Raw genomic sequence first — 17602 nt, forward strand, 5'->3', positions numbered from 1 at the left:
GTTGAACACAATAAGATATTTCATGGATAACGCATCCATTTAATTGACGTACTCCCTCTTTTTTCAGGTGGAGATGCTGGAACGTAAATATGGTGGGCGCTTCATAACCCGGCATGCGGCCCGCACCATCCAGACAGCCTTCCGCCAGTACCAGATGAACAAGAACTTTGAACGTCTCAGGAGCTCTATGTCTGAGAACCGTATGTCCAGACGCATCGTTCTGTCTAACATGAGGATGCAGCTCTCCTTTGAAGGCCCTGAGAAAGTCCATAGCTCCTACTTTGAAGGGAGGCAGGTGTCCATGACGGAGGATGGCACCCCATTGTCCATGGTGCAGTCTGAATGTGGAGATATGGAGGTCCACCAACAGGCAAACTTGGCACCTCACCCAGCCACACAGGGTGATCTGACGGATGCCATCACGGAGCTGGAGGATGCCTTTTCCAGACAGGTCAAATCTCTGGCTGAGTCTATAGATGATGCACTGAACTGTCGCAGCCTTCAGGGTGATGAGGGACCTGATGCAGAGGCCATGGGCTGCCCTGAGGTGGAGAGGGAAGCGGCCTATCAGGTGAAGCCGCACCGCGGGGCAGCTGGACGCATGCATGATGAAATGTTGGCATCCTACAGTGATGTTACTCTGTTCATAGATGAGGAGGACATGTCCCCCTCCATTGCCCTGACGCGGTCAGGGGACCAGCCTTCCAGCACAGAATCGGACTTACGGGTGCGTTCAGTCAACTCCTCTCAGGAGTACTGGCCCATGGACACTAAAGACGAAGGTCGTGATACGGACACAAGCTGCCGCAGCACTCCTTCTCTAGAGTGCCAGGAGCAGCGTCTTAGAATGGACCATCTTCCTCTGTTGACCATAGAGCCGCCCAGTGACAGCTCTGCAGAGCTCAGTGACCGGTCAGAGCGCAGCTCTGTCAAACGGCCGCCTGTGTATGAACCCCACACCCACATTGTAACATCATCCCAGGCAAGCCCCAAACACATTTCCCACGGACCCCCGCCACGAGCCCCCTCCCGTGACGACGAGGCACCCCTACGCCACCGCCACCGGCAGCTTGAGAGCCATCTAGCCATCAACGGCTCAGCCAACCGGCAGAGTAAGTCAGAATCTGACTTCTCTGACGGTGACAACGACAGCATCAACAGCACTTCCAATTCCAACGACACGATCAACTGCAGCTCCGAGTCCTCGTCCAGAGACAGCCTACGAGAGCAGACGCTCAGCAAGCAGACTTACCACAAGGAGACACGCAACAGCTGGGACTCGCCTGTCTTCAGTAATGATGTTATCCGCAAGAGGCACTACCGCATTGGCCTGAACCTCTTCAACAAGTAGGTACTCAGCCCTGATAGAGCAGGGACTTGAACAGTGATTGGAGTGATTAGGTCCCAGTGAGTGGATGATATGTGGTAGAGAAGCCTGATGGAAAAACAGAGGTGACCTGCAATCCTCACAATGACCCATTGAGTGCTGCACAAATGGCTGCACTCAGTTTCATTCATGTTAATCACGTATTTTTACAAAACATAGGCATGAAAAAAGAAATAACATTTTGATTTGTATAGCATATTTAACTATAGTATGAATACATTCCTGTGCTTGTGACTGTATGCTAAAATAGACAGATACATAAAGCTGAACTGGACTAGCCTGATCTCAAATATTGGCAAAAAATCTATTTTGCCTTCCAGTTGAAAATTTACCATATCACAATGAGGGTATTTCCTGTCAGTTAGGCCATCAGAGAAGCTGTGAGATTAGTTTGATACGAATTGTAGAAGTCACAATGACTTAAGCTTTCCAAGAAGTGACATGATACCATCTATTGGTAAAGTAAGTGTGTGTGTGTGTGTGTGTGTGTGTGTGTGTGTGTGTGTGTGTGTGTGTGTGTGTGTGTGTGTGTGTGTGTGTGTGTGTGTGTGTGTGTGTGTGTGTGTGTGTGTGTGTGTGTGTGTGTGTGTGTGTGTGTGGTATTAAGTTTTAGGCAACCTTTAGGCAATGTAGACAAATTACTGACTTCAAACAATTATAAGCAACTTGAGTTTTTCAGTTCACAAATGTTTGCTATAGTTCCTTGGAAAACACCTTTATTTTGGAAAACACCTTTATTTTGGCCTGAATGTATACCTAAGAGGACTAAGCAGTAAAAGACTGTTGTCTCTGTTTTGAAGTGTACCTGCATTTTGATACCCAAAGAATGAAAAAAGTTAACCCCTTGTCCTGTTTGATTTTTCAGGAAGCCAGAGAAGGGCATCCAGTACCTGACTGAGAGGGGATTTGTCCCTGACACACCAGTAGGCGTGGCTCACTTCCTGCTCCAGAGGAAGGGCCTGAGCAGACAGATGATTGGAGAATTCCTGGGCAACAGACAGAAGCAGTTCAATAGAGATGTCTTGGAGTAAGTATTTATTAAAATGAGCATAATCGTCCAACATGTCCAAATTCCCATGCCCAAATATATTAAAATCATGCAGACGAAAGTCACGACATGGCACAGAAAAGGTTGCACTGTGTGTTTTCATTGAGCTGAAGTCATGGGACCATCACTGTAGAGAATTTAATAAGGGAAAAACATAGCACAAAAGCTCACTCAAACCCAGCTCATTAAGATCCTGCAGATGATTAGGATGACTGGTCGTGTAATTACGACTAGAAATCCCTTATTATGTTCTCTCTGACAAACACAGCGATATCCTCCATGATATAATCTGGGCCAACTGAGATTTGCCCGTCTTAAAAGGGTCTCGTAGGAGATCAAAGTTTTTGTGGCGAGTAGGAGAGCTGTGCACGGTGGCACTGTATGTCGTCTTCTTGTCTCATTCTCTTTTTTCTCTGGATGTGTGTGCGTCCTTGTTTCAGCTGTGTGGTCGATGAGATGGACTTTCAGGGCATGGAGCTGGACGAGGCCCTCAGGAAATTCCAAAACCATATTCGTGTCCAGGGGGAGGCCCAGAAGGTGGAGCGCCTCATCGAAGCCTACAGGTTAATGCATGCTCTGACTGACAGATGACATTTAGATGTAAAGGACACACAAAAAAGGGAAAGGGAATCCAGAGGCATTGATTAGCACACCAAAGGGCTTTGATGAGAAAAGAAAGGAACAACTGAAGCTAGACACATGTATATATGCATAGGATATTTCCATGACCCAGATTTCTGTACCACCTGTGTGGAAAAAAATAGAATTGCTGTGATCTTTACAAAACAGTATAGATGCTGAATACCATTTGTGTATTTTTTTATTTTTATTTTTTATTTTTTAAACTGAATGTGCTACAAAATTATAACCACACAGGAATAAGTGCATGGTGTTGGCAATAGTCAAAGGATTTTGTACAAACTGTTATAGATTTTTAAATGCCCTTAGAAAATAGTCAGTGCTGCTGATGTTCCTCAAAGCTGTATCGTCTGGAGGATTTACTGATGCATAAAGGCAGCCAGTGCTAGCATCACTTCTGCTTGAGTACATGTAGCAGTTCCTCACGCAATGTTTAAAAGAATGACTCAGTAGGGGTTTGCCAGTGCCACGGACAACAACCGTGGTCAGGTAACTATCGCACTGTGTTTTGTCCCTCTATGAAGGTGATTCATATAAGAGAGTTTGTGATCCATGTTCCGTTATGGGACTACAAGAGTGATTTTATTCTCTCCTCTTGTGTCTCTAGCCAGCGCTACTGCATCTGTAATCCCACCGTGGTACGGCAGTTTAGGAACCCCGACACCATCTTCATTCTGGCCTTCGCCATCATCCTCCTCAACACCGACATGTACAGCCCCAATGTCAAGCCTGAGAGGAAGATGAAGCTGGAGGACTTTGTCAAGAACTTGAGAGGTAACAGATGCTGATGTTAGGGATCTGTTGGAGATGCTGCATGCACAGACTAAGGCATGAAGAGCGACACCAGTCTAGGATGGATGCTCTCACTGTATGTCTCAGTGAACATAACTTTGTACACGGCAGTTATCATCTGATTGAAATATTGTAGATATGTGTGCTTGAGATCAGGCACTAGCAGAGGGCTACTTTCTGTGAATTACATCACAAAAGAAACTTCCCGTGGAGATGAAAGAGTGCATTTATCCCCATGGTGACACCAGGCTGCAGCCTGTGGAGGAGGTGACAGATATTTCTGTCACCTCCTCCACAGGCAGGTGTTTAGTCTACGCAGAACTAGAATGTCACAACTGAATTATTTTGTGAATGTATTCAAGTAATTGCCCTTTGGCAATATGGAGCTTGTTTTGTTCCTAGTGACATGAACCCATTTGCATCCATTTTTCAAACTACATGTGATATAATGACACACAGCACATAAACCACATTTATAAAAATCTTGGAATCTTTAACAATGTAGGCAAATGGTAGAAATAATAAGGGAATAAATAAATGAATACAGTATATATTGTATCAATGCATATATATTGTAATATGTGCATTTCTTTGTATTGCATGCATACAATGTGATACAGAATGAATGTATACATAAACATATATATATAGAGAGAGAGACAGAGAGAGAAAGAAAGATTGAGAGAAAGAGAGACAGAGAGAGAAAGAGAGAAAGAGAAAGACAGAGAGAGAGAAAAAGTGAGAGAGAAAGAGAGAGACAGAGAGAGACAGAGAGAGAGACAGAGAGAGAGACAGAGAGAGAGACAGAGAGAGAGAAGATTAAAAATGTATCTTATGCTGGAAATTATCCAAGACCACATTTTAATGATTTTTTAAAATATTTGATATTGAATAGTTCATCCCAATATGCACTATTTTTCATGTTACTGATATTTTTATTTTAAAATGAATGCTTCCAAGATATGTACATTTGTATTAATATATTCATCCACACTTTGAAATTTCTTGCCCAGATATATTATCCATAAATATCATTACTCTTTTTGTAATACATTTTTACACTTTTCCTGTTTTGAAAGTCAAGTTACCGGAAAAAAAAATAAGCAGTTGACCCACTGCTTTCTCACATCTCTTTCCACACTTTGCTAAACTGATTTAAAGCCATCTCTCATTTCTGCTGCATTTTATTAAAACCCTTGATATTACCCAAGTAACCCTGTTCTCCCCTGTGTGTCAGGTGTGGACGATGGGGAGGATATCCCGAGGGAGACTTTGATCGGCATCTATGAGAGGATCCGTAAGCGGGAGCTCAAGACCAATGAAGACCACGTCTCACAGGTGCAGAAGGTTGAGAAGCTCATCGTGGGCAAGAAACCAGTGAGTAATGTTCAACATCAGTTCTACTTAGTTCATTAACACATCAGCTGATTTTTTTCCCTTTAGTGTCACTTTAACACCAAGGCATGCTCTTTAGCTTTCACACAGCTACCCTCTTTTAGTACTGAGTATTACATGTAGCAATACCACCTTCTCTCCTGACTTTCAAGCCCTTATCGCACATAAGTCTTTGTCCTGCATTAAAAGAGCAAGAGGGAAGGGGAGATTTACTATTGCAAAGTCTCTGTGCAGCTGGGTATTGTTGTGCGAATGGGGAGTCATGTCTGGGCTTAGACCTTCACGCTGGTGGCTTTAATGCTCCTGAAGCCCTTGAGGGGTGTCGCCCAGCCCTGCAGTCTGATGAGGAATGAGCTCTCACTATCAACACCGGTCTCCCAGCACATTGTAATCCCTGCCCAATTATAGGGAGAGGAAAAAGCTTTAGCAGCTGAAACAGCTTGTCTCCCTAAATACTGAAATGCCAATGTTTAACTGACTAGCACAGGTTATGCATTACTCAGCTGGCTCAACAGTCATCAATACACTAGTCGTTTGATTTATGTTTGTTCATACTGAGCTGGAGCCTGCATATGCTCTGACTATGCTCCAGCCCCTTTGGACCAAAGGAGAGCACAATTTCTACACTGTTCTGGCAGGCAATGATGTCTCTTTTCTGTGCAAAGGTTAAAAATGTGATTAACCTGTGCAGCTCCAGGGAGATGCTTGTCATGCACGCTAGACTTTGTTTCACTCCCCACCAGTGGGATAGAATCTCTTCTGCACTGCCAGTAATAACTGAATGTTTTGAAAAATGAACCCTTGCTACCATTTAGCAGCCAAATTAAAAGCCCAAGGGAACATTCATTAATACACCTGCACATAAAAACCACATTGGAATTTCACTCAGTAATAATCAGGCCCAGTGGTGACGCTCCAAGTGGGCTTCTATTAGAAGATCTACTTTCGTTCCATCATCATTACAGACTCTGTCAAGCAGCAGCAGCAGATAGGTGATAAGGCCACCCTGTGTTAGAAAACCCTCCAGGCTTTATGAGGTTTGTTACTGTGCATTTCCATAGCCCCCTTTAACATAGCCACACTGTCCCCAAGGGCAAATCCTTAAACTAGCCCATTTCTAAGCAGGAGAGAATACATTTACATGTTATGATATATAACAGTGTAACACATTACACATCTTTAACTGGATATAACACATCTTCTCTGTCCTCATTTTTCAGATTGGATCACTCCATCATGGCCTGGGATGTGTAAGTAGGCTAAGTATTCATAATTCCTGCTTATATATTTGATGTCAGTGTCAGTTTATTCGTGCAGCTCTTTAAATAGAAAACACTTTAAGCAGACCTAAAATAGAAAAGTTTGACCAAAGTGCTTTACAAGGTGGGAAATAAAAACACAGCAAAAGGGAATCAGAGAGAAGAAAAAGAGAAAGCAAGTAAGGCAAAGCTACAGATTATTAGGGTCACAGCAATGCAGCAGAAAGCAAGATAGACAAAAAAAGAGCCTCATGGAAAGGCAGAATTTCAAACAATTTTCAAATATAACAGTTGTATTGGGCAATTTAAAATAAGGATGTGGTCATTCTATGTAGTTGAGATGCACAAATTCCTCTCCCCGTCTCTGGACACTTCACCTTATCCACATTATGTAGGCACTTGTAGTGTAAGATTACCTGAAGAGACAAGGACTTCTGCCCTCTAAAGGGTGACATCCATTACTGAGATGAGCCGACAGTCGTGTACCGTGTAGACACAGTCAACAGATATAAATTCCTGTGTGGCAGTGAGCTGCAGTGTTTACCGATCTTGTACTGAGCAGGAGGTACACTCCTGATCAAAATCTTAAGACCAGTTGAGAAATTGCAAGAATTTACATTTTGCACTGTTGAAGGTTCTAAGTAGAGCTTCAAAATGCAAAAAGAAGAAATGGGAAGGAATGAGTAAGCAATTTATTGCAAACAACCATTAAACTGAAATAGGCTGTTCATCAGCTGATCAAAAGTTAAAGACCACTGCCTTTAAAAGCCCAAATCTTGGCAAAAATGTGGATTCAGTGTCATTTTCTGGCAGGTATCCACACTGTCATGACCTCCTGATGGCAAAGATTTTGATCAGGAGGGTATATCACTGCCGGACTGCAGGCCACATAGAAGACTCTCAGACACAGAACATGTTGTACAGCCACTATTATCAGTCAAGAAAATTTTTCAGAGGAAAGCTATGCCCTCAGTAATCACTATTAATTTTTTTTTTTTTTTTTTTGGTAAAAATAAGAGATTAAAACAGTAAATTAAAAAAAAAAGAATAGAGGGTAGACTCAATACAGCAAGATACAGTATGACACACATTTAGCAGTAATATAACTACAGAAAACTAGAAAGAGACCTTTTTCAATCTCAGCATTATTATGTGGTAGCTATGAACAGTGTCTTAAATGGACTGGGATAAACTAAATGTAAAATCCCACAGCAACATCTCATATGTTCAAACATCTCCCCAAACAACACTGAGAATGCTGCAAACAATGCAAAACAATCTACCCTCAGTGTACACCTTCCTCAGTTCCTGGCTCAAGCCTGGGTCAGTCCTGTCCCTTATTACCTTGTGCACTGAGGCCATAATGACCTCTGAGTGTTTTTCTGCCCTGTAGGTACTGTCCCTGCCCCATCGCCGGTTGGTGTGTTACTGCCGCCTGTTTGAAGTGCCAGATCCCAACAAGCTCCAGAAGTTGGGCCTGCATCAGCGAGAGATCTTCCTGTTCAACGACCTCCTAGTGGTACAGTCCTCTCCTCTCCTCTTCTGAGTCACAGTGCAAATCAGCACAGAAAGTACAGAGCACTTCATAGGAATTAAAAATATTCTCTATAATTCTCAGTTGTTGCTTTTTTCTTAATCCAACCCTAACAATACTCTCCCTGTTTGATCTCAGGTAACAAAGATTTTCCAGAAGAAGAAGAACTCGGTGACGTACAGCTTCAGACAGTCCTTCTCTCTCTATGGGATGCAAGTCATGCTGTTTGAGAATCAGTGTAAGCAACACATAGAGTCTTCCGTTTCCCAGTCCATATCTTTTTTAGCGCATTTAGCCCAGAGTGTTTACATCAACCTCCGCAGGGTATGATTAAGCACAGTGACATATCTTACAGAAATGGGAAGTCAGACCAATGGACTGTGACACTGTTTATACTTTCCCAGCTTCAAACAGACTCTCCCAATGTGTTTTAACTTGATCAATGCCCCGTGTGTAAATGTCTCTCCCTCTCTGCTTGCCGTTGGCCCAGATTATCCAAATGGAATTAGACTGACATCAGCGATACCAGGTGCGGACATCAAAGTCCTCATCAACTTTAACGCGCCCAACCCCCAGGACCGCAAGAAGTTCACAGACGACCTGCGGGAGTCCATCGCCGAGGTCCAGGAAATGGAGAAATACAGAATAGAGTGTGAGCTGACTTTTTCTCGCCCATCCCCCACCCCCCTCTGTCTACCTCGGGCCATGTAAAGCGAGTAAAGTAGAAACAGGGCATGGTCCTCATTACTCAGCTGCAGTTTATGAGGGAGAATGTTTACAGAGTTCACAGGATGGCTACCAGAGAGAGGGCAGTTTTTTATGGACAATCAAAAGGCCTTTCAGTAATGACAAGTGAGAACAGGATGTTGGAGATGCATGTGGATTGATCATCCGCATGCATATGTATTTTAGTGGCATGATTGTCACATTTTGCAGACACAACCTGTTTCACTTTGAGAGCTTTACTCACTTTTGTTATCTCAAATTAGTTTTCAAATCTATAAACATTCTAGTCACAGATTCCCTATGCAGATATAAAAATGGACAAGATGGCAACAGTCACCAGGAGCACAGCCAATTTTCACTAAAGGATAACATATCTAAATTTGGCCAATGAGTCCATTAACATCAACTTTAGTTGAGCACCTTCAGCCATTTATTTCTTTTATTTATTAGGTGTCTTATCTCTTTGATTAATTGTACAAGTGTATAATGTGCATTTTAATCTATTTCAGTTTCATATCTGCAGTGTGTTATGACTTTTAAAGGGTACATAAACCCCAAACCCACATCTCTGTTGTGTGTCTAATCAAGTTGTGTGTCTAATGGTGTGAAGTAGGGTGTCTAGTCTTTGGTGACAGGCCGAGGTGGAAGTATCAAATTACATGTACTCACTTTACTGTAATTGCACAGCTTTTTTGAGCACTTGTGTCCTTTATGAGTATTTTTTAAAGTCAGTAGTTTTACTTTTACTTCAGTACATTTTTGCTTGATTATTTTACTTCACTACATTTTAAATCATATCCATTACAGAGAACAAATGATCAATGACAGATTGCGGAACCTATCACAATGAACAGTCAGTCAGCAAAGATCAGAAGAGGAATCTACTACTTCTTTGTTGGTTCTAGTTTTTGTCATTTCTAAATTTCCAATAAAAGGTGCACGAATCAGCAAAGTAATAGTACTGCTACTTGAGTGACAATTTGCATTGCTCTTTTCACCACTGGTGGCAGATGATGCCACCTCCTCTTGCTCTGTAAAGACCGGGCACCCTGCTCACCCTACTCAGGCCAGGCCTCATTGAGATTTGGGTTTTGGGGTTTAGTTTATCTTTAATTCTACTTTACATGTAATTCGTAAACTCAGGCCAAAAATTAATAAATAAACCATATATGGGGAACCCAGGTTAAAGTGAGACGGCACTTACTTACCTGACTTCTTGCACATGTGTCCATCCACAGCTGAGCTGGAGAAGCAGAAGGGCGTGGTGAGGCCTAGCATGTCTCAGAGCTCCGGTCTGAAGAAAGAAGCTGGTAACGGGAGTATGAACCGCGCCAGTCTGGATGACACCTATGCCATGGGAGAAGGCCTGAAGAGGAGCGCCCTCAGCAGCTCCTTGCGAGACCTCTCCGAAGCAGGTACAGTCAAGGCTTGTTTGTCTTTTCCAGCTGCTCATATCAAGGAAACGTGCTCTCCTTCTGTCATCCGCTCTCCGTGATGATAGCAAGGGCATAAAAATAGCAAAATGTTGTTTCACGGCACCATACATTGATTTCCACTATCTCTCACAGTCACAGATTGGATTGTTTGGTCTGGACATGTGTCCTTCTTTTGTATTCAGTATAGTGTGTTTTAGAGAGACTTAAGGTGTGCTCCACCGTTTTACAGTTCAAAGACTGAATACAGACCTAAACGAGAACAGATGAATCACAGAGAAATGCAGTGAGAATGATTTCTCTTATTTTTTTCCACTGATGAATGAAATTGACGGGCAGTTCTCATCCCTGATCATTTGGATGAGTTTATTTATGAACATCGTATCGTCATTTATGTTTTTTTCTTGTCACATTTTCCACTTAGCACTTTTGCATTCCTAAGTTCATATTTTTTCCCCCGTAAACATTCCATGAGAAGCTTGATATATGTTTTTTTGATCAACTCAAAAATCACTTGCCTTCCAGTCATTTTCTGTCATGTATATCTGTGAAACAAACAAAAGCACTTAACTGCGCTGATGTGTACCATTTGTAAGCAGCAACAAGTCAAGATTTAGTTTCAATCTTGGTGTTAACAGTCATTTTCACATCCATGAATATCAATGTCTAACACAGCGCCTCTGTCTCTGAAGCAATACACTTGGAATACATTTCATTCATTCCAGATAACAGCTATGTGAAGTTATCGGTTGATTAACTTGATAACATAATGAAATCCACTTAGGGGTCCTGTCTCACTGTTGGTAATGCAATATGCTTTGTTCTAAAGATAATATCCTCACTACGTCAATGGGAAACCGATAGCTCAGTCAGTGAAGAAGTCCATAGAGCCCATGATGCTTCCGCCCTCCTGTATCCTGTGTTTTTAGACAACTTTCTCTATGCAGGATGTGGCATGATAGTGGGGTCATTCTTGTGAAAAATGTTTTCTTTTTCCTTTCCTGCCATACTCCATTTCATGCGTACTTATTGTTATTTCCATACACATCAGGTATTTTCCTGTTTATGTGTGATTATCAGTCATGTATCATTGGCTGAGTGTGCCTAACAATGGCAGAAGTGCTCTGTTCGCCCTCAGCCCTGTATTTGCCTGTACATCCCATGTGCAACAGCCATTGTATTGCTTTTGATGTGTCTCCTCCTTTGTGACTGGCTCTCAGCCACCCTTGACCCTTATGACAATCTACATCTTGTGACAACATTAAGAACTAGTTGTCACATTTTATGAGGACAAATACTGTCCCCACATTTAGATATGAACATTCTGAGTGTTCAGTAGTTGACCGGCAATCTTCAGGTGAAATTGCACCGTGGGCATTCCCTTGGTCTCTCAGACTTGATGCTAGGAGAGTCTATATTCACTGAGATTCATAAAATATTACTCAAGTTTGGACTTGACTCGAGTGAACCTCCAGATAGACGTACATGTTTCAGTGAATGTTGTAAAGCATTAATGCCTCACTGATTTATGCAGCCCAAGTTAAAATGGAAACTATGACAACACCATAAAGATAGCCACAATAATCACCACCTGTCTCCCACCACTCTCCCATACCCCCTGAACCCCTGATCCCCTTCCTGCCCACATTTGGACCTTACTCACAGTCACAATCCACTGCACTGCCCCCTATGGGACCGGTGGGCTGCCTAAACGTCTGTAGTCGATCCAGGAGTGCTGTCCATCTCTAATCTGTGGTATTGCATGTCTCGGGCAGGCAAGCGGGGGCGTCGCAGCAGTGCAGGATCACTAGACAGCAATATGGAAGTAAGTTGGAAGCAGCTGGTATCCAAGCTACTCTCTATGTGATGATGTGCACTGTCAAAACACACCATTTATTTTTGGTCTTGCACCTTCTTTGCTTCATAGACTCAGTTCATTCGTTTGGATCATTTATTTTTCTTCCTGGGATGCCTTATAACCTGCCTGCCTCAGTTAGTGTGCATGCATGGGTTGCCTGCCTCTTATCCTGATCCTGCCCCTGTTTGGAAGTCAAGAGATCTCCTGTTTTGGTCATGTTATGGTGGCCAATATACCCTTTATCTCCAAACAAGCATGACTCTACTAATCCCCCTCTGATCCCTCCCCTTGTCGCCTGTCTCTGTCATAGTTTACTTTAGTCCTTCATTCAATCACACTCAAGCAGTGAGAGTTTTCTTTTGGTCCTTCTTGCTCTAAGGCAGGGTGCTAGTTCTGTACTCTCAGCCAGTGGGTGTCTACATCTCCTACTGCCCTTCTCGCTGTCCAGCTCTTTCTTTTTTTTCCTATCCACAGCCTCTCTTAAATGACTTCAGGTTCAGGGACGAACGGAGCCTTTATGACCAGAGGTCTATTGGTGGGCTTCATGCAGATTTATAAAGATGTAGATTTCATTCATTCATCTTTCACTCATTCCATGTGTCCATGAGTTCATGTGTCAGGCTGAAGTCTGGAACCCTGAAAATTTCATTCCATGTTCAAAGAAGTAATATGGTCTCTCTCCAGTCTTAGATCAAGCATGTGCCAAAGGAACAGCCGTTAAAACCTCACAGAATTACCAGAACTCATACCTGGATAGTGGATAGTGTTGGACCCAGAACAGGGGAGAAAGTGTCCAGGCGTGTTGCACAAGTGTGCACATCAGAGCTTAATCCCTGCTACCTTCTGCCTTCTAGTTGAATGCTAACCTGTGGATGAAGAGTTTGCCTGTTCACATCCTCTGCATGTGGAATCTATGCCTCCATTGATTATTTAACAAGTTGCATGTGTGACTCTTGGCAGGTTTGGGACATTGACTGCAATTGAAGATGAAAATGTTGTCTCTTCTGCTCTTGTTATTGTCATTGTGAATGGGTTTTTACATGCATAGTCCTGTTTTGGATTTAGCGTTTCAAAATGCATTTTTAAAAGACCAGACCAGTTAGTTTGAGCTCCTAAACCTTTGTTTTTTGACATTTGATCATCAGCAGAGCTCCTTTGTGAATATAGGCTTCCTTCATGATGAAGTGTTTGTCAAAGCTGGAACATTCATAGTCGTGCTGCTCCCCACCATAAAAAGAACATTTTGATTTGTCATTTGCATGCCTTATAACATTTTGCTACTTGTTGATCTTAAATATGCAGCCTTTTTGTGAATTCTTCCTGCTGGTGCTGCGTAGTTGCAGTTTTAGCAGTTGTCATGCAGTAGAAGTTGCGCAGTCTCTGACAGACCTGCTGTTACCTTCTTCCCTCCTGCAGGGGTCCATCATTAGCAGTCCTCACACTCGTCGGAGAGCCACCACCCCGCGTGAAGGCGCACCCCGCGGCCACCCCTCCATCCCTAACTCGGCGTCGACTTCCATCCTGGGGTCACTCTTCGGCAGCAAGCGAGGAAAGCCTTCATCCCAGAGCCACCCTCCTCTTCCTCCGCACAGCCACCCCACCCTCATATCCCACAAGCCCCACCCTTCCAACCTCCACCACACAGCACAGGCAGCACACACAGTGCAGGCCACCCACCACGGCCACCACTCCCAGTACTGCCAAGTGCAACAGAACCCGCCACCTTACCACCATCACCACCACTACCACCCTCCTCCCCACACACAGTACCACCAGCACCCGGGCTACACCTCACATCCACATCAACACACCCATTCGCAGCACAGCCATCACAGCCAGCATTCCCATCATGTCTCGCACTCCCAGCATGCTCCTCACCACCACAGTCAGCAACCAGGTTCAGCACCTGGCGGACCCAAACCCAAACACAGTGGCATCAGCACCGTAGTGTGATGTTCCTCACAAAGAGAGAGAGAGAGAGAGAGAGAGAGAGGGAGAGAGAGAGAGAGAGAGAGAGGGAGAGGAGAGATACTGTGAGAGAACTTGAATGAAGGAGGGACAATTGCTTACACCAAAGGGACTGACCGCATAAGTCTATGGCCTGTCCACTGTGTTTTACTGCTGCTGTGACGGAGACGAATCACAGGCAGTTACCTGTTTCCCCTCCAGCTCCCAACTAATATGCAGGATGGAAATCAGACTCAAATCTTCCACCAGGGGCCTTTGCTAGCTTGCCTGATTTTAGGCCTGGGTCCATCATGGTTTCAGGGGGTGTTCTGTACAGGAAGATGCTCTTTATTTTCCACAAACTCACACACTACCTGGCCGTGACGGCTGAAGAGAAAATGGGTTTTTTTCTCACCGAGCCGCCTCTCCATTGCTTCATTATTCCTCCAATAGCCTGTCTTCCCTTCACATAATCAGAGGAAAGACAACCTGAGAAAGTCATAAGAGAACGCGGCTGACCGCTTTCTCTGTCACAGCGACGGCATATTATCATGTACACAACCTTTCTGGAGTTAACTTTTGACACTGCTTTCTTGGGTTTGCAGAGCCTACCATCATTAAAGAATGCTATTTGTTGTTTCCTCCTGTAGAACTCATATGTAGTGGAAAAACCTAGATATAATCATTTCACACTAACTTGATCAATGGACAGGTTAACAGCTGAGCACACAGTCTCAGTCATAGTAGTTCTAGTGCTGTATTTACTGTAGATGACAGCTATATGTGTTGTCTCTTAGCTCTCATAAATAAATGTGCCAATTATTAATGCATAATCTATTTAGTCAAAACTTCATGTACAGTATAGTGTGCGTAAAGTAATTTGTAAGATTATACTTACAACAATTATTATTATCAATGAAAATGAATTTTATCAGTATTATACTGACTCTATGGTAACAGGATACGTACATCTGAGAGGAGTGAACTCCCATTCAGTCCGGCCTATAATCTATTCTGGAATTTTTGCCTTTCAAATGGATCACCAAGAGCCTCTGGATTGCAGCTGTAGCATATGGGCCTCAAAAGACTGGCTGTCATATAGTAAGCCTCAAAGTAGACATTCCCTGGTCTACTCTGTGTAGGTGTTTCCTGTCTGTTCTCATTGTGGGTGGCATACGCTGGTCAGTGGGTCCCTTTAATCTACGTTTACTACTCATACTGTGGCTGCTCAAACTGTATCAGCAAATAAAGGTTAGCACAGCAAGGTGCATTTTTTTTTTTTTTTTTTGGGATACAAGTCACTTGTCGGCTCAAAACATTGTGACTATACTCGGAGGCTCAGTTCACTTAACAGATGGACCGTGTTGCATCGTCTGTTGCTTTGAACGTACCGTATGCAACAGCTGCTTTCTTGACTCTTGAAATCAAAAACAGTAACACCTTCAAAATTTGCTTTTGCCTTGTTTAGTGTTTTTTTTTCTTTGTTTGTTTAATTTATTCACCATCCACAGTGAGTGAATAAAATCAGTTCTTATATAGTGAAGGGTCTTTTTTTTTCATCTTTTCTAAATCATATGTGCAATATCTTTGTACTGATTTTGTACATTCAGAACAAGCAAGGTGTCCCTCTCCCGTTTGTGCATTTTCATGTTGTATTGTTATTTATTTATTTTGTTTTGACCCCTGTCAGTCTTTCTCAGTAAATTAATGTGTGGCTGTCCTCATAGTCTTTTTGCGAGGTGCAGTCTTGGAGTTCAGTGGAATGTCTATTAAGTGATTTTGCATGTAATGTTATTGATGTGAGGCTATCCTCTGCACATTGTATAACAAATCAGTGTTACCATGGCAAGTTTAAGTGCAATCATGTTCAAAAATGCAGACTTGGACTGAGAGTAGAAGTCTGTTATCATGTTGTCCAGGAAGAGATTCAGGTGAAAAAGAAGAACTTTTTTTCATTTCAGAATATATAAATACTTACTTACAGAGTTCACAGTGGAAAGAGGAATGTGTGTATATATTTTAATAAAGGAATATGCTTCCCTTTGGGCTGAACAGAAATATTTTGCTGGATAAGCACATATGAGAGAACACTTTCATTTTTTCAGGAAATGCAGTTATAATATACAGCAGAAATGCAAACTGAACAAAGGAACTGGGTATATGTAAAGAATAATAACTTTCTACATTCTATGAATAAGAGTCTATTATAGTGTGTAAATTAGTGACAGTAAACTGTTTGTCCCAATATTCAGGTTGTAAATGTATTTTAACATTCACAAGGAAAATCATTGCCATAAGTCAGGCTTACACTCACATTTCTCTCCATGTGATTCTCATATTGTAATTATAGTAAGGAAGTACGTTCAGAAGATAAACATATCTTATACGGGACATTAATGATCAGTTGAATGTGTCTTTTTATTAATTTCATATTTCTGCTAAAATTCTTAAATCTTGGGATGATGTAAAACCAAGACATTTGTTCTTTGTTTTTCTTAATTTTTTTTTTCCTGTTGTGTGTTATAGTGCTTCAAATGTCCACAGTCATTTTAGTGTGAGAAAATACCCCAACAATGCACTGCATGGATCTGATGCATCATGTGTCCTATTCACTGTGAGCTGAAAAAAAAATCAGCCTGTAAAGTTTGACCTCTCTTTTGGTTTTGATTAATTTGGAATTTTCTGATGTTGATCTTGCTCTTGCTGTTTCATGTTACGCTGATAGTTATAGAAGCTCAGCATGCATTTCATCAACATAGCCATTGTATAAAGAACAAACATAAAGACCATTGCACTTCTGTTAGATTGCTGAGGGCTTTCATCGTGTAAATAGGGGATCTGATGTGCAAACTGATGAACTTCATGGAAGGAGGGCTTATCTTTATGAAGTTGTAAAGGGACCAAGATGGGGCTGAAAGGAGCTGTACATACTGTGTATATGATCAGTATTCTATTCTGATATCTGAAGTTAAGATCAGGATGTATACACATCACCTCATTCGAGGGATGAGAGGAGTAATTATGAACATATCGACTGTCTCTGCCTCCAAAAATAGTGAACTGTCATTTGCTGTAGATATCAAAACCAGACTGTTAGAAAGTTCGCTGTCATTGACATCCACAAAAGCTCTCTTTCACACATGCATCCCCTCCATACACTCATACACACACACACACACACACACACATACACACACACACTCAGACACACATGCACATCCCATCATGCTGCAAGCTGTTCTGTCAGGCGTGAGACACAATATAAAAAAAAGGGAAAGACAAGAGTGGCCTCATTTCTATGTGCATTCTGTTTGTACAGTGAGTAGTGAGTCAGTAAGACCCCAGTTATTGTAAAACTTCAACTGTGACAATGTTGAGAACGCAAAATAAACAAATATATGACTTATGGTATGCATGTGTTGTTTTTTGCTTTACCCGATCATTTTAAGATACTAAATATTATGGATGATTGTAAACTATAAATGGCAATCAGGGGGAAGATTTTATACTTTTTAGACTTTATTTTGATTTGTGTGATGCATTTCATCTTAGCCTCTCATCCTAGGTCTCTGATATCTTCCCAT

At 42.3% G+C, this 17602-nt stretch overlaps 1 protein-coding gene across 3 annotated transcripts in view; it reads left to right on the forward strand.

The window, feature by feature from the left end:
• iqsec1a (IQ motif and Sec7 domain ArfGEF 1a) overlaps positions 1–17343 on the forward strand; it is a 96241-nt gene extending 78898 nt beyond the window's left edge. For 2 of the 3 annotated variants that reach the window (XM_030055680.1, XM_030055682.1), the window contains 12 exons: positions 68–1347; positions 2253–2414; positions 2876–2998; positions 3682–3848; positions 5104–5243; positions 6482–6511; positions 7914–8039; positions 8193–8292; positions 8545–8706; positions 10019–10195; positions 11989–12038; positions 13488–17343. In XM_030055680.1, coding sequence (XP_029911540.1) covers positions 68–1347; positions 2253–2414; positions 2876–2998; positions 3682–3848; positions 5104–5243; positions 6482–6511; positions 7914–8039; positions 8193–8292; positions 8545–8706; positions 10019–10195; positions 11989–12038; positions 13488–14024 — 3054 coding nt within the window. In that variant the 3' untranslated portion in view covers positions 14025–17343. The remainder of the gene's footprint in view (positions 1–67; positions 1348–2252; positions 2415–2875; positions 2999–3681; positions 3849–5103; positions 5244–6481; positions 6512–7913; positions 8040–8192; positions 8293–8544; positions 8707–10018; positions 10196–11988; positions 12039–13487) is intronic. The other variant, XM_030055683.1, reaches the window with a different exon arrangement.
• Positions 17344–17602: the final 259 nt, after the last annotated feature.

This window comes from Myripristis murdjan, chromosome 7 (genome assembly GCF_902150065.1).
Source record: "Myripristis murdjan chromosome 7, fMyrMur1.1, whole genome shotgun sequence".
Classification (NCBI taxonomy): domain Eukaryota; kingdom Metazoa; phylum Chordata; class Actinopteri; order Holocentriformes; family Holocentridae; genus Myripristis; species Myripristis murdjan.